The sequence below is a fragment of the Ptychodera flava genome, chromosome 6 (genome assembly GCF_041260155.1).
Source record: "Ptychodera flava strain L36383 chromosome 6, AS_Pfla_20210202, whole genome shotgun sequence".
NCBI classification, from domain to species: Eukaryota; Metazoa; Hemichordata; class Enteropneusta; family Ptychoderidae; genus Ptychodera; species Ptychodera flava.
In genome coordinates this window covers 24,736,632-24,758,545 of record NC_091933.1, presented here as the reverse complement: position 1 = coordinate 24,758,545, position 21,914 = coordinate 24,736,632, and the positions used below count along the sequence as shown (strand labels likewise).

At 37.4% G+C, this 21,914-nt stretch overlaps 2 protein-coding genes and 1 long non-coding RNA gene across 3 annotated transcripts; 2 read left to right on the top strand and 1 right to left on the bottom strand.

Annotated features, from left to right (window-relative positions):
- The first annotated feature begins 2,200 nt into the window (after positions 1–2,200).
- Positions 2,201–3,083, top strand: LOC139135285 (uncharacterized). The gene is made up of 2 exons (XR_011552962.1): positions 2,201–2,494; positions 2,857–3,083. It is a non-coding gene; the product is annotated as an uncharacterized lncRNA (long non-coding RNA).
- Positions 3,084–5,348: 2,265 nt separating this feature from the next.
- LOC139135283 (dol-P-Man:Man(7)GlcNAc(2)-PP-Dol alpha-1,6-mannosyltransferase-like) lies at positions 5,349–15,120 on the bottom strand. The gene is made up of 10 exons (XM_070702604.1): positions 14,951–15,120; positions 14,278–14,434; positions 13,482–13,614; positions 12,923–13,096; positions 12,023–12,217; positions 10,540–10,643; positions 9,559–9,785; positions 8,750–8,919; positions 8,151–8,229; positions 5,349–7,520 (listed from the first exon to the last, which is right to left on the bottom strand). The coding sequence occupies exons 2-10, from the start codon at positions 14,407–14,409 to the stop codon at positions 7,286–7,288; spliced, it is 1,449 nt and encodes a 482-aa protein (XP_070558705.1). The 5' UTR covers positions 14,410–14,434; positions 14,951–15,120; the 3' UTR covers positions 5,349–7,285.
- A 48-nt stretch (positions 15,121–15,168) lies between these two features.
- On the top strand, positions 15,169–21,354 carry LOC139135284 (mitochondrial potassium channel-like). Its single transcript, XM_070702605.1, has 2 exons — positions 15,169–15,538; positions 16,487–21,354. The coding sequence occupies exons 1-2, from the start codon at positions 15,290–15,292 to the stop codon at positions 17,417–17,419; spliced, it is 1,182 nt and encodes a 393-aa protein (XP_070558706.1). The 5' UTR covers positions 15,169–15,289; the 3' UTR covers positions 17,420–21,354.
- The last annotated feature ends 560 nt before the right edge of the window (positions 21,355–21,914 follow it).

The following is a 21,914-nucleotide window of genomic DNA, read 5'->3' as shown; positions in this document are numbered from 1 at the left end:
CGTTTGATCAATGTGCTGAACCAATTTTCTTGTCCATGAATGGAGGAAACACTTCTTTGGACACCTAAATTCAGTGCCGACGGAATTTTTTCTGCACAAAAAGCAAGTCAATCATTGTAGGTTTACCAAGGATTACGTGGCAGAACAACAAGTTAATCCACTTTCGTTAATTAACCATCACATTTTGAGGCACAGATTAACATTAGCATTTAGGGACCGAGCACAATTAACGGCGGGGGGGGGGGGGGGCGGAAGAGAAAATGGGGGGGCCACGAAAAAAAATGAGTGTTCTTGGGGTGGGCCATGAAAATTCCAAGGAAGGTAAGGGGTGGGCCACCAAAATTTTTTACACCATGACAGACAGAGAATATTTTTCAGCATTTTTGTTCCTTGTTGAGGTTGGAGTTCCTTGTTAAACTTCTTGTAGCGTGATGAAATACCAAGTCTTGAACCTCACAATGCAGTTGTTCTGTGTAAAATCAGCAATATTATGATTAAAATAGCACAACACAATACTGACAAGTATATTCCCTTACAAAAACTGAACTGCCTATTAGCCAGTCCACATAACTGTGTGGAACAGGTGGCATGGCTATTTGAGGGAAAATAGGCAGTCCATAGCAGCCCAACCTGCCACATGCCAGTATTGGAAATACGACATGTTAAAATTTGAACATTCATCACAAGCTATGCATGTGAAATCAGGCTCAGCCATGTGAAGTAACCATTCATTAGCAGTCCTATTGAATTCATGACAGAAGGGAAGATTGTCAATGGATTGAATGGTAGCTTACACATGTGGCAGTAAAAATTTAGACATGCATTAATAAACTCCAAGGACTGACTTGTTTGTCAATTCTCATGTTTTCATATCCCTATTGTCTATTTAATTTAAAATAAATTAGGCAGCACTCATGTGTAGAGTTGTTTTTACTTGAGTTAAGTTTTTCAGGTGAAATTACTCATGTTTGCACAATAGAAATGTCACATGGGTCACATGCACTGGTTACCAGTTAAATTGTTCTCAGACTTAAATATTTAGTGGATACAGAAGCAACGGTTTGCCATTTTAAAGTGACAGTGTAAAGCTGTAAGTTTTTGATTTTGTTAATATTTTTGTTATGTATTACTTTATTGGTTCACAAATTTAAGTTGAATTAGCTCGTTGATATTATCAATACAACCAACATACACTTTGTGTGCATGTATATTATAAAAGTCCACGTGTTATTGTGTTCAATTAAAGTTTAGTCCAGACCAAAATGTGTTTACCAACAATAACAATGCTGACTTTACATAATACAGGTTGTGAACACTGGACATTTGAACGTGTTTTAGAAAATAGAATAACATTTGCAATACTGGCTAACATGATTTTGAAAAGAGAGAAAAACCTGTAGTCGATGTACGAAGAACAAAATTTCTGCCAAAATTATGAAGTTACAGACTATCCCTTAAATATAGTTAGAATTAATTTAATTCATCTCCATTCAAAAAAAAGAGACCAGGATTTTCAGCATAAACCAATGAATATGACAAGAGGGGAGTAATGCAGATGGCTGCGAACGTCTGTGAGTAGTAAATTAAATCAGATAAATCAGCACAGATCAAATTTTAAACATCGTTTATTTTTATTTTCAAAATGTGAAATAATTAACACATGTTCACCGCTAAATATTCAATATGATCGGAACCTGCATTCTATTGAAAGGTACTCACATGGTTGGATCTGTCAATAAATTTTGTCAGATCATCACACAACGACGAACACACTTGCGACGGTTCTGCATCTGCCATTGTAAAACTTTCGCGATCACAACTTACATAAAACTTAATGGAAACGCAGTACAGGTACTGTTCATCCCCAAACCGTTCAAAAATCGAGCCGGATCGACTAACGGTTCTGACGATGTATGATGTCGTGACTTTGGAAAGAGTTGCGTTTCCGAGAGTGGACGGCACGCAACAGGGTATGAACGTAAGGGTCCCGTAAATGAGTATACTGGAATTTAACAAGGCTGATCAGTATTGCAACGGGGTTCACTTAGTGTGCTGGCTTAGTGTGCTGGACTTCCGTATTTTAACTGATCTCTTCATATAAAGTCATTTTTTGCTTATTAGAAAAATCTAAAAGAACAGTTTACGCGTACTTGAAATGTCAAAATTTTGCGACGGTCACGACCCTTGACCTTTCGAATTTGACCAATGCTTTGTGTTCCCACGCGATCGTTATCGGACACATTATGCGTTGCATCTCTCAAATGAGATAACGCATAGTTTTTTCAAGTATTAACGGCTGTTCAAATCTCCAGCTGAATCTTACGAATTATGGCTGATTTCTCAGTCATTTCTTCCCCCAGTGACGACACATTTTTAGTCAAAACAGCAAGTGAGTTAGGTCTATGTATGTTTCGGTGGACATTTCCCCGCGACATTGTTGGATGCAGTGACCGAGATAGCAAGTCGCCGTGGACGATAATTTTCCATTGATCCGGTAAGTATTTGAAATGCATATTTATAAAGGGCAATTACGAAATTAGTATGCCTTATAGAGAGGCTTTTCTCTGCACATCGATGTTTCCCTGGGAAGCTTGGCTTTGTATATGGCCCGACATTTTTAACCTAAGCTTGAGGGCCAGTGGCAACAACTAGTCAAGTCAATACAACTTACACAAGCCCAATACATTTCTAGATATGTTACACTTTTAATGTGTTAATTTTGCACTCGCAAAGATGCATGTAAAAATTCCTCTATGTGTATGTAACAAATCACACACATGTTCTGAAACTGTATTGTAAATTTGTTGTCTTAATAAATGTTGCTAAGTTCATTCTCTTCTTTCTGTTTCATTTCAGTGTGCATATCAGCCAAGGCCCAAGAAAAATTCGGCAAGAATAATCATGACCTACCTAAAGAAGTCTTCAATATCAAATTTCAAAACAAAATAGGACATGAAAGACGAGACTTGGCCAGAGCTAAATGAACTCTTTTAAAAACTAATCTTTGACTAAATCACTTTTCACTGTGTCTATGAAATTTGTTGAAGCCAAAAATTTATTAAATTGGTCATCAGACTTACAGATATAGGCCTATTTTGTGCTTTTATTTTGAACGTTTGGAAAGGTGAGTCTGCTTGTGTTTGCTGTGATCAGGTGAGTCTGAGTTGCTTTTAACTCTGTTTGGCCTGTCTTAGTTTTAGGCCAAATATGGTTAAATTACATCTCTAACCAATTGTATCATATAATACATGTACACTAAAAGAGCCTGTGTAAAAGTACTTGATTTCACTGGAATTTGATTTCACTTATTTGATATTTGCTTACACCTTGCAAACATGCAAATGTAACAATGTTTACCAAATTCGTAACAGCAACATCAATAAAAGTAAAATCTGGTGTCAAATCAGTACTTTTCATGGTGCTCTTTTTCTGCCAGGATGACCCTGTCATTCATATGTGCATTCAAAATAACCGTTCGTTCACATACATGTGAACAGTTCAAAATAACCATTCGTTATTCAAAATAACCATTCGTTCACATTTATGTGAATGGCTAGCTGAAATGAATGTGTACTGCCTAACTGCCTATTCCCTATGCACATACAGTTAGCCATGCCAACTAGCCATGTGAATGCTAATTTCACATGGTACTGACAGGCATTCCTGTTCTATAAGCTAGCTGTAGGTGTTACAAGTAGTAAAGCTTGAACATATGTTATTTTGTTTATTATTTATATATTTATTTGTTTATTATTTATTTCAAGAATGCAAGAATGTTGTTTTCACTAAAGCATATATTAAAAGTTATAAGGATTATATATATGTGTACAACTTTGTACCCATGTAATCTTTCTTTTTTTTCGGGGGGGGGCCACAAAAATTTTGTTGCCGGTGATGGGGGGGCCACTAAAATTTTTGCTGGTGTTAGGGGGGGGGCCCTGTAAAATTTTTGCACACATATTTTCTCTCCAGCCCCCCCCCCCCCCCCCCTCCCCCCCCCACCCCCCCCCCCCCCCCCCCCCCCCCCCCCCCCCCCCCCGCCGTTAATTGTGCTCGTTCCCTTACTGTTGATTCATCTATTGTAGGCAATCCATTCTTTCATGAAAAGGTGATTGTTTTAACGCCAGGCACAAACATCGGAGAGAATGAAGTACTTTTCTCTTAATTCCCCTTCAACTTTTGGATTTTTTGGTGGAAAAAAAGCAAAGTGAGCAGCACATATTTCTATATTGCAAATTTTCTTACTTTCCTCCTTGACTGTGTACTATTTATTACATGCTGAATTCACTTGCCTGAAAAGAAGAAACGTCATGTGGCCCTACATTCAGTGACCAACTGGGTTTTTCAACATTGAATTCTTGGAATTTACTGGTTTAAAAACATAACATGTCACTGACTGCCTCTGTGTGCCTTGCCGCAAACAATTGGAAGAATGGTCACTTTTCACAGTGGCTTTATTGTTGCACATTAAAAAAGTTCATGAGGAACAAATGACGCCCTGTCTGAATTAAAAGGCGGGCAACTCGAGAAAGTGACTTAAGAAACTCGGCTCTCTTTTCAAAGCATGTTTTCTTTTGTCGAGGACTAAATTTCAAATCAATGTAATAGTCCATACGTCATTCAGGAATCAAATTACAATTCAATTTGACACTTTCAATCATGATGGGAACTATTAACCCTTTCACCACCATGGTTTCTCCCAAACCCATTGTTATCGATGGTTAGTGTGGACCTGTTTACAGGGAATTGGGGGTGAACAGGTTAAATGTGGACATTGGCGTATAGCTTCCTTGACAGCATTTCAGTGAAAAAGCAGGGTGTGCAAAAATTGTTTTAAACAGGTGAAACATTGTCTGTGACAGGTGGACGATGAATTTAATGAGTCAAAAGAAGTGTTTCCTCCATTCATGGACAGGAAAATTGATTCAGCAATAACGTACCCCCTCCTTGCCCATAATGGATGAAAGCAAGTGTTGGACGACATAATGTATGACGCAAAGCCAACTACATTATGGAGTGCAAAGTTTGCTAGAGTCCTTTACGTGTGGAAAGTGGGTTCATTGTTGCTGTTATTCTATAGTTTTGATGACGCCAGTGTATTTGTAGATTAATAAGACATCTGGTACCAAAATACTGGAATATCGAAGACATTATCAGTAATAATCTGCGGGGATGACATCACAAAATTCATTGATATTGACAAAACTGTAGTACGATTATTGATAAATTTCAGACCAATATCAGTGAACAACCAGTCAGTTCATTCTGTATGAATGTAAAAGGACACAACGGAGGGGGGCTTAATCTGTATATTTCCATAGGAAGTACAAAGTGAAAACTTGGCAAGATCAGATTAAACAAGAAAATTTTATTTTTTATTCATAAATTGTGTCAATTTTTTCTTTAAAAAAATAGTTCTACTGAAAGAAAGAAATGATTCACATAAGAATAAAGCCTACAGCAATAGCAAGGTTTTGAAATAAGATAGTATACAACCCTTTTCCAAGAAGATAGCATGAAGACACTGATCAGAACAGCTATGGAATCAACAGCTATGCAGCAGAACAGCTATGGAGGTCAACTTGTCTAGATGGATACAATGAATCATAAACATCTGTATTTTTACACTTTGAAAGATCACCATGGCAATACCGATACATATACACTCCAAGTACTCACTGTGTACTGGTACATTTTGTGTAGTTGGTCTTGTGACACACTCTGCCTAAAATAATTCCTGATGAACATCAATTCTATGGCTGTGATGATCAGTGCTTTTGTTCTTTTTGGGTGAAAAAGGTTGTATTTCTCAGTACCCACTAGACATCAGTTACATTTCAGGACTCCTCATGAAAGAAAAACAATTTGTTGAATCTCTTCAGTGTCAGTGTATTTGACAGAGTTTCAAAGTGAACTTATAACAACAAAAGATGCAGATTACAATTATAAGCGAGACTTTGAAAACCCTTAACAGAATATTGCAGAAAATTACAATCTACAAATAAAATAGCAACAAGCAAAGAATATATTTGTGTACTCTGACATACAGCAGATTATTGGTATCCCCCAAAAAGTCTTACAGTAGTTTGTGCTGAACTGTTGGCAATACAGGAACTAGAGTACTGGTCTAAATTCAGGAGTTGCAAACACTACCAGTTGTAATTTTTGTCAAGGCGGTAATATAAGTCAATAACAAAAAATCAACTCTGTGAAAATTGAAACACTGTCTGGAAGGTCATGCATAGTCAAAACAAAACAATAACACACATCTACGCCGCTAAATGTCCAGAGCGTATCATTTAAAAGAGTGGTTCGTGCAGATTTGGTGGTGGTGTTTTCACTATGTCTGACGTCCTTCCAGACAATGTTTCCATTTTCGCAATGTTTATTTCATTTTCAACATGTGAAGTGTCAGTTTAGCAACCATACTGCCCTGACCTAAGAGCCACACACATACAGGGTACCTCACAGCATGTAGAGACGAGTCATTTTGGTATTCAAGTGACCTTTGTACATGTTTTAAATGTATAAAACAAGCAACTTTTCCCTCAGTTGCACATTCATGAAAAACTTGCGACAGTGGAAAAAAAGTAACTTTCAAATAGCCTTGCCTAGTCATTTCAGTGGCGTGTTTACCCGCAGTTTGATGTGCAGGATATAGACTCAACAATGTTCAGTGTGGTGCCATGAAAATGCAGATTGTTTCTGATGCTCATTTGTGGTTAAATGGAAAAATGCAAACATAGATTGCTGCACAATTATTGTACATGAAAATTTGTCACAAAAAATGTCCAGGTTTACATTGCTCTACATATACCATTAGCATTTACACCGTTTGGTGTCTTTTATGGTGACTGACCTGAAGACAGCTCCATGCTACCATTCATTGGAAATGAATCAAATTGCAAAACAAAAATTGCTGCTATAATATCTTAGGGGTATCAAGATAAATCAATACGTTACAATTGCTGAAATAGAGTGGAGCTAGCATTACAAATATGTATGTGAGAGAGAGAGAGAGAGAGAGAGAGAGAGAGAGAGAGATACTGTAGACAGAGAGACAAAGACAGAGAGACAGAGAGAGCCACAGTTGCTAGTTGAAAATGCAATAATTGTGCAGGATGAAGAGAACTTTGTTTTATAATCCTTTTGCAACCAGATTATGGTAAATTCGCTATTGTTTTCAATGATAAGGATGGACCTAAACCCAGGGATGTGGGCTGAAGGGATTACAAAGCAGAATAGGGTGGCACAGCATAAAATGAAATATGTATCATAAAACCACCTATTTCCATGTATTCTTCTGGAGAACAAAAATTTTCTCATCTCTGTTGATTAAGACTCCTTTCTTCTTTTTGTTAAATTTCAGACCAGTGAAGCCCTTGGTGTAAAATAAAATTTTGTGCGTTGAGCTGTACGGCATTAGCTCTGTAGCATTGTCTGCTTTTGCACCGATCATGAGATGTGAGAACTCCATGGTGCTGTCGCTCCCTGGAATGAGGTCTTCGGTCTTGTTGTATCTGTTGGTAGATTCAAAAACTTGCAAATGAGAACTGTTCTATCCCAATCACTGAATCATACAGCCACATCAGGTATTGTTGTATACTGCTCATTCTTTATCTCGTTTTGTTACCGACATTTGTAGGACAGTTTTTCAGAGTGCTGTTGTAGGGACAGCCAGTCCAACCAAAACAGTTGAAGTCAGAGAAGAGCGCAGGAAAATTTCAGATGTATGACAGGAAAGTTGAAATGAAAGTTAGGCAGTTATTCAGAATTGAATTCATCCTCTGTGATAAAAATGTAAATCTGAATCTATGGCAGTTTGACTCACACTGCCCTTTCTTATAAAAGAAACTGTTCTTTTTATAGACTAGGTTCAAATCTAAAAGGTCAGCTTTTGCTGTCACCGAGGAGTTTGTTATAACATTACCATCTCGAAAGATTTTACACTTTGAATAAAAAATCCTGAAAATCCACATTTTGTTATAGTCAAGTAAAAAAAAATCTGGTCGCTAACATTTACTTCATTCTAGTAATGCCCTTGACAACATTCACACCATCATAAAAGTTATTCCTGTGAACTACACTGGGGGACACTGACAATGCATCTTTGAAAGTATTTCAAATGTCTGTGAATAATCTTTGCTTACATCCAGTCTGGGTTGACTTGCATAAATCTTGATATTCCAGTCTGTGCAGACGCCACGTCAATGTGGACATGGACTGGACCTGTTGTAAACAAAATATTGAATCATTAAGGTTAAAAGCACCTCAAAACTTAAAGTGTTAGATTTTGGTCATACTTTGTCAAAGGCAACTTTAGACCATTTTCTTTCACAGGACAAAGTATAAAAATCTGGGGTCACTCTGCAAAGTTTAAGATTACAGAAACAAATTACATGGAATTTCAATGCTGATGTCGGAAATTCCACCATACCCTGTGTTTACTCTACAGGAAAGAAGGATATTTTTGATGTTCACAAGAAAGACCATAAAAACAGCATTTACTCCGGACTTCAAAATGAGTTGACAAACAGTAATCTGGAAAACTATTCTAAAACTTTGACAGTCTGAAAAACTGTCCCCGAGGGACAATCAACCACAATACTTCAGTAACACTGTTAGATGTTCACACTGTAGGAGTATTGGCCTTCATACAATATCTTCAAATCCAGGTTATCTGTCATAAAAATATGTATTGAGAAATTATCGGGATCAGAATTTTAACTTTTTCGTAACATCTGAGCACCTGAAGTTTCTGGAATTGTTTGATGTAGTCTCCACAAGGCATCACCTCCGGGGTAGTTGATGCTGGAAATGTACAGAAATCCTGACGTCATCAGAATGTTCATGGCAAAATGTCCGGCGATACCCACGGCAAGTGCTTTGTAGAAATAGGACTTGGGAAAGTTGTTGAAACTGTAAGAAAGTAAAGGTGACACTCCACTATTATGATTTGCGATACCAGACTCTGTGGTTCACAAGCAGGGCTGGATCATGTCATGTAAGTTTTGTGGAGTGACCGTGGTATGTTGTACACATGAGATGAATCACTGACTCTTTATTGGGTTTTCCCTTTCGAAAAAGGCAATTCACATAAAAAAGCCTTTACTGTGCTTTTGAGTCTTTCTAATGAAATACCTGAAAATTTGGGATCATGCTGGATTCAGTTTGATAGGTAAAATCACCTAGATTTCGACTTTAGCCAGAGTCTACAAGTGCATGCTATGCTATGAGTTTCCGTTTTATGGAAAGATGATAGTATTACAAACGTTACAGCTTGGACAGCACAAAGAAATGCTGCTTTTGTTGTGTTTGGTGACTTTTTTTATCACTATTGATAAATAGGGATCGCTATCAAAGTGTTTTCTTTTATTTACTATAAGATATCAGTATCATTCACTTTGATACATTAATAGAGATCAATGTGAGGATCAATGGACCGCCGTCAATACAATTCTCGCCCACACTGACGAAATATATTTAAACAGATTCATTTCCTGATATCTCATGATTCAGAGGAAAAATAATGAGCATGTCACTTAAGATGACACATACAAAGTTGTCACAGCCCTCGCCGCTGCAGTGTTCAGTATCGGGAAGACGTAGATGATGAACCGCAGCTCCTTGTGTGGCAGGAACGAGTACAGGAATACAAATCCGAGGGCTGGAAAGAGGAGACTTCTCACGCGGACGTCAACAAATGCACCCACTGGAATGAGAAAGATGCTAATACCCAAGGCTTTGGGAATAGCTGAATAGAAGTACCACAGGAAAGGTGATGTCTGGTTGTAGTGGAGTCAAAGAAATACTGTACATCCACAGTAATTCATGTTTCAATCCACGTATAACTTGTGATTCCTGTGTTGAAGTGTACCCGTCTCTGAATTTTTATAGATTAACATATATATTGTAATAGCATTATATTAAGCTTTCTCTCTGCAGTTACCAGGGTTACTTTTTCTGTGGGCAAATCTTCAAAAGTCATTTGAATGTAAAATATTCTTAATACTTTATCTTTGTACATGTTCCAGAAATATATCATAAACATACCTGTGCATTGTATATGCCCTGATAATTGAACACGCTTTGTCCAGTTTTGATGTTGTTACAGTACACGCAGAAGTGCAAATCACGGTGCATTCACATGGGTTCATTGCAAAGACACACAAGACATACATAATGATTACTTTATCATGCTCACAGCAAGTCTATGGTTTGTTGCAGCAATACATAAGACATGCATAATGATGTGACCTTACCATGTCGACAAGCCAGGGGACTGAAAAGCTCTAGTGAAAAGAAAATCCCCTTGTCAGTGACAGACAGAATGACAGCAGTCTTGAAACATTATTATTCTATCATGCGTCATGAATACGCTGATACAAAGCACTCGCAGACAGAACTTTTAAGCCACAGACACATACTACATTAGCAAATACAGAAAGGCATGTGAAATAGAAAAAAAAAGAAAACTGACACACCATGAATGATGGGGATACATAAAATTTTGCTTTACACCATAAGAGCAAAGGATACTCCCCAGTTGGAGCTTTTGTTCAGTATTGTGTTGTACCAGAGAACTTCACCCTCTGGCCACAGCAATCTCTGCCAGAATAGACTGTCCACAGCTATGGTCATACCTGTGAAATATACCAGAAAGCACTGATTCAGGGTAAGAATAGATCAAAGTTGCTCTAGACTGTTGGGTGATTATAAGGAGACAAGTATGATAGCAACATTAACCCTTTGAGTGCCTAAGTCGATTTTTGTTGCCTTTATACAATAAATGCCAACAATTTCTTTCAGATCTAGACAATTTTTTCTGATTTTTACCAAATTTTGATCAAAAAGTCTAGCCCATGAAAATTTACGTCCCTTTTGGTCCAAAATGTTGGAAAAATTACAGAAAAATTCATGGAAATAGGTAAAATGTTGTCCTGATATTTTTTTGGGAAAAATTACAGCGCTCAAAGGGTTAAGGTACCGTGCATCTAAAATCAGATACTTTTGCTCAAACTTTCCAAAACGGAATTTTAACCATTCCCTTGCACAATTAAAAATTAAAATACAGGGTCACTGTGCAAAGTTTTGGATTAGAGAAAAACTTGCGTAAAATTTACCAACATTTGAAATTCAAAATTGTCATATACTCGGAGTCAACTAGCTCACAGGAAAATAAATCAAACTTTTGATTTCCACAAAAACAAGAAGATGAATACTTATTTCCTCTACAGGCTTCAAAATGAGTTGACACAATCAGTAGACAAGAATTGTACTGTAAAAATTTCAGAGTCCAAAAACTGTCCTCAAAACCCTATCTTCAACAAATTTTGGGATTTTGTTTTCTCGGCATGTCTTGCCTTACTATAAGTCAGAGAACCATCAATCTTTGAATGGTATACAACAAACTATAGAATTTGTTTGAAGTTATTTCGGTAAATTTGGTACAAGTTGCTCCTAATACTCCTGTGGAGTTTTACTCACTCACAGAAAGTATCATACATGCTTGTTGATATATTCCAAGGAATTTAAATGTTTGCAGGGCAGGGAAAGGGTAGTGCTCAGGTGGCTGGGATCACAATTCCATTACTGTTGAATCTGTTCATGCTAGCTGGGCTGTATGACTTGGAAGAAAGGTGGGACCACCAGACTTACTCCAGTACTTGCCTTAAAACACAAAACACTAATATATTTGGTCAACCATAATGTGTACAAGTACTGTATCTCAAGGGGGGAGACATTGTCTACCTAGCAATATTAGTATAAGGATTGTTGCCATCAGATATTTACCAAAGGGACATGGTTAGGCATTGGGTATTCAATCCAGGAGGTGATTATCATAGAGCACTACAGAAAACCCTTTCACATTCCTATTATGAATTAACCCTGCAGTTTTCAATAATGGGGATTGAACACTGACAACGGGGTTGAACAAGGTCAATGTTCCTACTAGTACTAGCAAAGGTGCGACATTTTTTTCAACATTTTGCTTGGGCACAGCGTGCCCTAATTCACTCACCTAAACTGACTAATCCAGCGGGAATTCCGTACTTGAACAAGTTGAAGAAACTCAGTCTGCCGGACACCAGCTCCATCAGCAGTGAGAGTCCCATCAGTATGGCCAACTCAGCCCTGAATACAATGATGGCAAACGCTGAGAGCCATACAAAAGAACCATGATCCTGCAATAACCATGCCCTCATAGCCAACAACACTGAAAGGTAATTATATGCTATCAAGTTAGTTGGTATTGACTAATATGTGACTTATGACAGAAAGATAAAGGAAGCACCCGTAACATTTACATATAGTGTATCATTTTTTTTTACAGAATTGCTGTTAAAGGTATACAACACAGAACACCATATGCAGTACAGTAGGTAAAAGCCATATCTCTTGAAGAACAGGCAACCAAGAATTCATGATATTACCTTTAGAAGACAGAATCAAAATGAATTGAAAAACGAATTACCAACTATGGTCTCTAAGTATCAAACTTGTAAACACCTACATGGCAACAGTGTTATTTGGCTGCTTGTGGAATAAATCAGACACTTTCAATGCAACATAATTTCTATCAAATAAACATGTGCCAGGTTTGTCAATGTTACAGAGAAACACAGCCATTGTGTTCTCTTTGTTGTCTCTGTTCTTAATTTTTGTAATAAATTTAAGTATGTTGTTCTTAATTTTTGTAATAAATTTAAGTATGTTAACTCTATGGGGAAAAATAAAGTTTTCGATTTTCAGGAAAAATAATACAATAAAATCTTTCTTACTCCCAGAGCTTTAAAATGAGCTGCCACAAATGGTAGATCAGAAAATTATTGTACAAATTTGAGAGTTTACATATTTGTCCCAGGACGCATTCTACATTAATTAATATGCGCAATAGTTTCATAGACATGGTATTACTCACCTACTCCGAGAGCAAAAATGTTTGGCAGCGGTCGACTCAGATAAAACATGAAATGGAACTGAGTCACTGTCAGCAGAATCAGATACCTGGCAACACTATCCCCTAGAGTCTTTTTCACAGCTTGTTGGAATCTGAGATACGAATAGATGACACAGAGTCCAAGAACTCCACGTACTGGAAAACAAATCAGAGGATGTTGTTCAAACAGTAGAGCAACACACAGCAAAGAGACAGATAATTTGACAGTCATGGGGCTCTATATCAGAATGTCTATGTAGACTTCCATTGTCAAGGGTATGAGTAAAAGACATAGGCTGTAATATTCCAGTACAAAATATGTATGTGCATCTTCAATGTTACTTTGTTTTCTGAAGACATTTAAATTAAAATTGTGCATAAACTTTCAAATTCACTGACCGAGTAAGAGTCCAAAGTGAAATTTTCCCTTTCTCCCATTACATTGTTCTCCTATTGTTTTCACTTCATACATCTGATTTTCTCAGGTCTCTCTATTCATGGGTGTTTTTACCGACTGTGCAATAGATAATATCAAGCTTACCAATACACTGAGAGTAGGCTTTGGAATATCCCAACACAGATGCCAGGGCCACCATGGGGGCTGACAGCACAGATATGAACAAGGGACCGATGAATGTTCTTGGAACCACTCCAGGGAACTCCAGGTGGTCATACTGCAAAAGAGGGTATTGGCAAATAAGTGTATCTTCTTCAAAATTTGATAAAAATTACATTGTTCTGTGGGTGATGCAGAATCCAAGTATCTTCAAAGCACACCTAATACCGTGTGTGTTTATGGTCTCTCTCTCTCTCTCTCTCTCTCTCTCTCTCTCTCTCTCTCTCTCTCTCTCTCTCTCTCTCTCTCTCTCTCTCTCTCTCTATGTATATATCTATCTATATCTATCTATCTATATATATATATATATATATATATATATATATATATAATATATATATATATATATTCAGTTTATTCATGTTTTAGATAAAGAACATTAGGATATCTAAGGCACAGAGGGAAGATCTTATTTACATCCGAATACATCTGAAGTAATAGGCATTTGACTTTAAAGACGATTACTTTCTGTAGTTCAATTGGTTCAGAATTTAATTTTTTCAGCATAATCTTTGTACAACATGGAAAGTAACTATGTCCTACCACGTCTATGTTAATATCAACATGAAATGTATTCACAGACATATTATTATGACACCATACATGAAACCATGGACAGTACACATGGGGCACTTCTACTGTCTATGGCATAAAATACTATAAGCAGCCTCAAGTGACAATCACATAAAATGCTGAGTTGCAAAAAAGTGATCCTTCCTACCTGAGTAATATTGCTCCGGAAGTACAGAATGTCGTGCATTGCTTGAAGGTTGAAGCTTTCCTCTACCTTCGTGTATGGACAGATCAACAAGTGAACTGCGCCAACTACCACAACCAATCCTTCTAAAATCATGGTGAATGTTGATTGTAATAAAAGACTGAAAAATACGAAGAGTCGTGATAGTTAATTTTAATAGTGCATCGAGGGTCTATGGTTTTCCTAACAAGAGTGAATACTATTCTATGGTAAGGTCTTTGATAAACTCAATGATGCATGATGGGCGATAGACAGATGTTGGGGAACTTGACACTGGTAAGCGTGAGGCTTCATCCATTCATTATTCATTCATTCATTCATTATTTCACTTGTTTAAGAACCAGTAAAGCAGGCCGGTGAGGGCCCACCAAAGTTGGCGGTACAGGAAAGTCGGCGAGATGAAGCATTCGTCGATGTGCGATCAAATCTCACTTACGCACATCGTGATATCACAGGTGACCAAATGTGTACTGATTCACAGTCCAGTGGAGGGACTATGCTCAGAGTACTACTACTAGTACGTAAAATAGGAAGTGAGAGGCCCCACGATACCCATCTCCCTTCAAAAGATGAGCCTTGATAGTCACGTGGTGAATATTTTGCGATCGTGATGGCTACACAGTTAGATCAGACTTACCTTAAACAACGATGCTATCCCTTTTGATTAAAATAGCCTCTGAATTAATTAATGCGCAGAAGTTCTTGAAAACCCCATATTCACAAGTTAACTCAAGGGCGCAGCCATCTTACTTGTTGACGAAAGTGAGCATGTGCAGTAGACTGTGCAATGATAGCGTTCCACTGATTGGAGTAAAAGAGCAGCAGGAGGTAGGTTTATCCAATCGAAAAAGAAGTTACAATTTACGTAGATATTCCATTGGCCATGCTGGAGCAGACAGGGTACACATCGGGGTGACACAACTACGGACAGTCACGCAAATCAGCCTTCAAAATAATTGTATTTTCAACTGTGCCGATGAGAATAGTAAAAGTCACACCCGTTCACAGAGGTCTGTCAAGGAATATGGGATCCCTGATCCGAAGGTTTGATATGAAAAAGCTGGCGTACGTGCCAGTCAATAAGGTGCCCACTATCACAGGTAACAGCGATATTGACGCGAAACTGTTGAAATTAACCGGTGGCAGGATAGAGCAGTGGGTCGAGAACTATGAACACTTTCTTGGCATAACTGAAATCCGAGAAGCACAGTTAAAAGTTACCGAGGTGAGTACAAGTTTTAGCTGTCTGTAGAAACAGTACAGTCCCCACAGCATCACCCTGCCGAACTCATATCATGCCATCACCGTCATCTTACGCATCATGGTTGAACGTGAACTATGACAAAACGAGGCCATCGACCTCTTCAATCCAACATGGCCTTGGTAGGCTTGTATACTTTTTAAATATATCTAAGGGACATTTATCTGTGATCTATTTTGGCAATTTTTTTGCATGCTAAATGTCAGTGTTGCAGACGCGTAGAATTATATTTCTGTCATTTATTGGTACCCTTTTTAAAGTTTTAGTGCATACATTTGTTGTTGTTGTTGTTGTTTACAGTTTACCAAACTCAGAATGGGTAAACGGCTGTTTGAAATACTTCCTGATATTGTGACTTAATGTAGGAATCCAACAGATATATTAGCATAAACATTTTTTTCTTGCCTTTCATGCAGTTAAAATAGGTGATACCGACCAGTCTGTTTGACCATACAGCCAAGGTCAACTCTAAATTTCACATATGCTTTTCCTCAGGGTCAACATAATTCAATGCAAATACTACAATGTGAATGTCATGGTTTGAAAAGCAGTTTCAACATGAATACTTTCCAAGGATGTACAGTTTTTCCATCCACATATTACAAGCTATTGTGCCTCTGAAGAAGAGACTTGTCATTGATTTGATGGCACATATTATGTGCATCAGTGTTTTTGCTAAGATTTGGGAATATTGATTAATTATTTGGGAACTCCTGTAATATTGCTGCTGTCCCCTATTTAATTCTATTGATATACCATGGGGAACCCCGGTAAAATGACTGTGGAATCCTGGTAACACTTACCTGCTTACCGTCCTTTAATAGCCAAAACACTGTGTATATAATACACTTAAAGAATTGTTAAACTTTCATTAGACCGAGACTTTAACATTTACTTTAAATATACATTCAGGCAAAGAAAACCTTCGATGACATCCGGAAAATGGTTCGAACTTCTGCAGAAGAGCTTGAGAACCTCCAGACAGAACTTAGAACATTGCGAGGTAAAATAGAACGGATACCAAGAGAAGACAGAAGGTACCTTGAACTTGCCACCGAGGAACATAGGCTCCTTCAGATGGAGAAGCAAGTCAAAGACTGGCAGAAGAAAGTAGTGGAAGACGAGAGGAATGCATTTGAACAGCTCACAGTGTCAGTTAGAGAAAGCCATGAAAAGGAGAGAGCCAGAGCTGAACGTACAAAGTATTGGTCCATAATTGGATCGGTGACAGGAACGGTGTTGGGGGTGTTTGGATCTACACTCATCACCAGGTACAGGATGAAAGAGATTCGCAACTTGCTTGAAGAAGCCAAGGAGGACAGCAGGGCAGCAGTTGCTGCCGCTGATGCCGCCGCCGCAGCAGCAGCAGCAGCCACTGATACTACCCCTGTGACCACTGCTGCAGCAGTGGTTACTGCCGACAGTCTTTCAAAGGAGGACTTGGAACAGCTCCAGAGTAAAGTGGAAGAAATGCAAGGGTTTGTTAAAGACCTACAGACTTCCATATCACAGAATGATGTGAACAAAATCTCTGGAGCCATCAGTGGAGTCACGCAGAGACAAGGCGAAAGTTTCAGCAAGTTAGAAAAGAACTTGGCAGAGAGGTTTGCAAGTCAGGAGAAGACTCTGACCCAGGAGCTCAAAGGCGTGAAAAAGCTCCTGGCTGCTCAAGCTATTGAAACCAATGGATCTGGTGTATCCAGACCTCGAATCTTGGAAGATTTATTGGACAATACTGAAGAGAAACTGGAATGGCAAATGAAAATGAGCACCCTGTCAACTGTAGTATTCATATATGGAGCGTTTGCACTCACTCTGCCTATTCTGTACAGTATTTTCAAATAGAGTGAATTATTTTGGGGCAAATCACCCAGTTTATGTATAGAATATGTGGGTTCCTAACAGTCTTTCAACCATTTCTGAGCATTCATGCCAACCTGTAGTGACTGACAGTGTAATTTGCCTTTTTTCCCCCAAGGCATCCCAATCATAGGTCCATCATAAGAGGAGATATTTTAAGTACTTCTTCCACATATTATGGGAACCGAATATTTACCATCATTTATTTATGTCATTCGCTTTTGTTGAGCCACTGTAGGGTTTTATCATGAAACAGGGACCTGCTAATCACAGGTATAGACACTGTAACAAGACAAGCAACCTTGGTAGAGTGCAGAGTATCCATATATACCTGTAGTGTTTGAAAATGTGAGTTGCAGAAATGGAGCAATATTTGCTGCGGGATATTGGGTACATGTATGTCCTCAATTTTGATGAAAAACCCCAACTGTGTTGCTTTCAATGCATTGTGATTTTAATACAGTGACCAAGTGACAATTTTGATTCAGCTCAGGTTACTTCATGATAGAATAAGGTCCCACTTGTAAACAGTAAGTTAGCTGAAAAGGCAAATTCTGATTTACGAACCAAAAAAGTGGTTTCAGTGTAATTCATATAACTTGCAATACTACGTTTTATGAAATTTTTTTCCCTGATGCTCTAGCTTTTGTTGAGTAGCACTTCATGGGTACGAAGACCTAGTAAAATAAAAATACCGTTTGTCGCTACAATGAAGAGCAAGATATTGAAAATTCATGCCAGTTGATGGATATTATGTGTACTGTAGAGTAGAAAACTTGTGTTACTGCCTCTAATTTGTGTAAGTCTAGAAGCCAGTGTCTCAGAAATATAATTAGAATCGTAGTAGCTATGAAAAGGAGGATTCCAATCTGGTTAATGACAAAGCTGAGCAAATAAGTCATCAGTACATTAGGTTTCATTTACACTTTGAATGGCCACAACTCATCATGTGTCGTCTGCAATGTTTCAACAAGTGATACACATGACAGAGAAATGACTGACATGAGAATTTTAGAGTTAGATCAGTGAAAGGCAACTGTCATCTTATTGTTATTTGGACTGTAGTTTTTACAATACTTTTCTGATATACTGCCTATGCACGCTTATTTTGAAACTCTTGGACGAAGTAAACTTTTCACTGTCTTATTTTTGTGAAAATCAAAAAAATTTATCCTTTCTCATACATGGCCATTTTGAATTTCAAGTATCAGAAAATTCAAAGTAACTTGTTACCATCGTACCTAGATTGGCACGGTAACCCAAGATTTTTATTCTGAATTTTGAAAGCGACTGGTTTTAAGTCTCCATAGGGAAAGTTTGAGCTAAATTATAAGTGTTTCAATGTCCTTAGAACATACTTGAAAAATTGAACATCCTCACCATGGTCCTCTTTTGTGAAAGAGAAATTTTCTCGTGACGAGACAGCGAAGAGAATATGCACTGCATGTTGAAAACAAAATATGATAGGAATGTGAAAAATGAAACTTTTCTTGTCATCATTCTTGCTATCCCTCCACAGACTCTAATAGTCTGTCCCTTTGTGAGTACCAATGCAACAGTGATATACAAGCAAGAAAGATGTCAGAGTAAGGTTTTCCACAGGCCTCTCTTGCTTTTCATGAGAAGCAAGATGCCGAAAAGGTTACTGCATAGAATGAAGACTATCAAATCCTAAATGGATGTGTTCTGCCCAGAATTATTGCAATGCAAATTGTAAAAGAAAAGTTTCAACCGCTGCAGTGTAAGTGTCTAAGCAGTGGGATTGTTTTTTAAATTCTCTAAATTCTTCCACTAGTATTCTATATAATAACAAAGGTGATGGTTTTCAAACCGCTGTAAAGTGTGGTCAAAGCATTTTTATCTGCTATGCTGTATGGCATTGTACCGCCCGGTGTGTAAACTTGTTGTATGGGATCATTCATAGTTTTTTCAGTTGAGTACATGGACAAAAACCCATAGCAGCCACTTTTCTATGCCATCAAGTGAAGTGTCAATGTCACAGTGTCCCCATGATAGTGCATAATGGCTTGAAATCAGCATTGAGGTCAGATTGCTATAAAATAATAAGAAAAACTGAAAATATAGAAGTGATGCATATTAAGGATAAAAACAGGACATACTAATGCATCGGGCCATATATGACAACAGTGTGTGACACGCAACACAAAATTTCAATTTGCATACATGGTATTATGTTTCAATTTTGCCATAGTTTCAATTATTTGAAAAGGATGTTCAAAATTTACAATTTAAGGACTTTCTCTGATAAAGTTATTTTGCACAAGTTTTATTTATTTTTCTTTTCAGTTTACTTGCTATTTATCCTTGTGTGACTGCATTTTGAGAAAATGAAAAATTAAATTTTAATCCCGATCATAAAATGATCAAGTAAATCAACAGCTTCTTTAGCCGCAATCGTAAATTTCTAGGAAGTACAGCTTGATATCACATTCTTAACCACAGTATTTGATTTTACCGATGTATGTGAATTTTAGAATTACTTATTTATTGACTGTAATTTTAATCAAGCTTGTCTGCAGGTAGAAATTTGATTTTATCTCGGTCTTAAATAGTCAGTGGTAAGTTTACAGGCTCAACATGATCTCAGAAAAACGCTGTATCAGAAATGTTTGGTCTTATAACAGAAAACTTATGCACGACCCAACCAAGAAATTTACTACATCAATTCATCTTGTATGTTCCCTTTTTACATTTGCGTACAGATGTAAATTTCCTTTTAATTAATGAAGCTTGAGATGATGTTGAACAAAGTGTTCACATGTTCTGTATTGAATCTCACAGAACTGTCAGAGTTCTTCGCATTTTCTTCTCTGTACCAATTTGCAGTACCAGTGTAAGGCTTGTCCCTTTCCTAGAAAATCAGTTTTAAAGGTATTCTGTAGAGTACGGTACGTCTGAGATGAGTAGTTTTCATTCGTAAACATTTAAGAAACTGTGATAAAACTTTGAAACTGGCTATCTTTATTGACATTCTAGTACCTGGTTTGTTTGCATCAATATAACACTATACAAGGGCTTGTTTTACATGTCTCAGATTACATGTCTAAGATAATGTTGAAATATTGGAGGTTGTGTTGTTCTTTGTAAAAAGATGACTCTGAAGAGAACATGAACAGTAATCTCAAATTTAATACAGCGCCTGATTGCTCCTTTGAAACATTCTGTTGTTGTATATTTTCTTGGTTCTAGAACTTTTTCCTAATTTCTTTACGAAAGTTTTAATGAAAACGTCCTTTCTCTGACTAGACCGTTGTAGGTCCATAGTTACCCTTACATGTATTCTGTAATTCTATAGTTTTTTGTAGGCCAATGTCTTTTTGATTACATTACATGGGTATAATATCACACAATGTATCAACTACATAGCTATCCCATGTGCTATATATCAATGCTAGTCAATATACTGGGCGGCCATGTGACATAAGATTTGTAGTGTTTAATAATGACTGGTAATCCTAGCCCTTGGAAGTTCTATGTTAGTAAATATACGTGAGAAATTTTTATCAGCTTAATATCTCCATCCCCTTGAACCCAGCCCTAATTGTCATATGCATGTATGCAACACATTTTGAGTCACCGATGACACCATGACCAGGGAATTTTTTCCAAAAAATAATCAAAGGAAGAAACAATGCTAAGGTGACAACAATTGCCATTTACTTTGTGCAATACTTTGATGCAAACCCCATTTCTATAAATATTAATAGTAATAGCATAGCAGTTAATTTTGCCTTCCTGGTCTTCGCCAATGTATGGATGAAGATATTTGCAATTGGTTTGGGGTCACATTTTATTGCACTGAAAATGTTGCATGGTCAAAGCTATTTCCAGTAGTGCATCTTTTTAAAGAGCATTGAATGAAATATCAGTTTTGAGAATAAAATACAATTAAGACTTTCCATTGTGTGTATTTGTTGTGATATTTTTGTATGCAAAGGCTTTTTCCAAGTTCCTTCCAAACCAGAGGGAAAACATGAAGGCAGTGTTGAATGATTCAATGCATTTGAACGCTGCCACTGTCATAGATTATTCCAAGCATTAGTCGATGTGCCGTAAAGCTGATTTCTGTATAGATTGTCATACTTCTGTCAACTCATGTCATTTCAAATCAAGTGAAACTGACAAGTGAAAGTTGTTAGCATGTTCTTTTTGTGAAAAATAGTCTGAAATATGCAATTATTTGAAGATAGGTTATGAAGGTGCTCACATAAAACTTTTTCAATCCTAGAAATATTCTATTGATAAGATTTATTGTTTGAAGAAAAGTCTTTTCAGTGATGTCCCAACTGTCATCTTCAAAAGGATTTCCAATCGCAGATCCTGTGTTCCTCTAAAAAACTTTTAACAGCGCCCTCACAGTTTGCTTATAGTGTACCTGAATCTAGAGCATGACAACAGAATTTAAATATCAAATGACCTCACCCGGTCATTGGTTCAGATAGTTCATAATAATGAATAT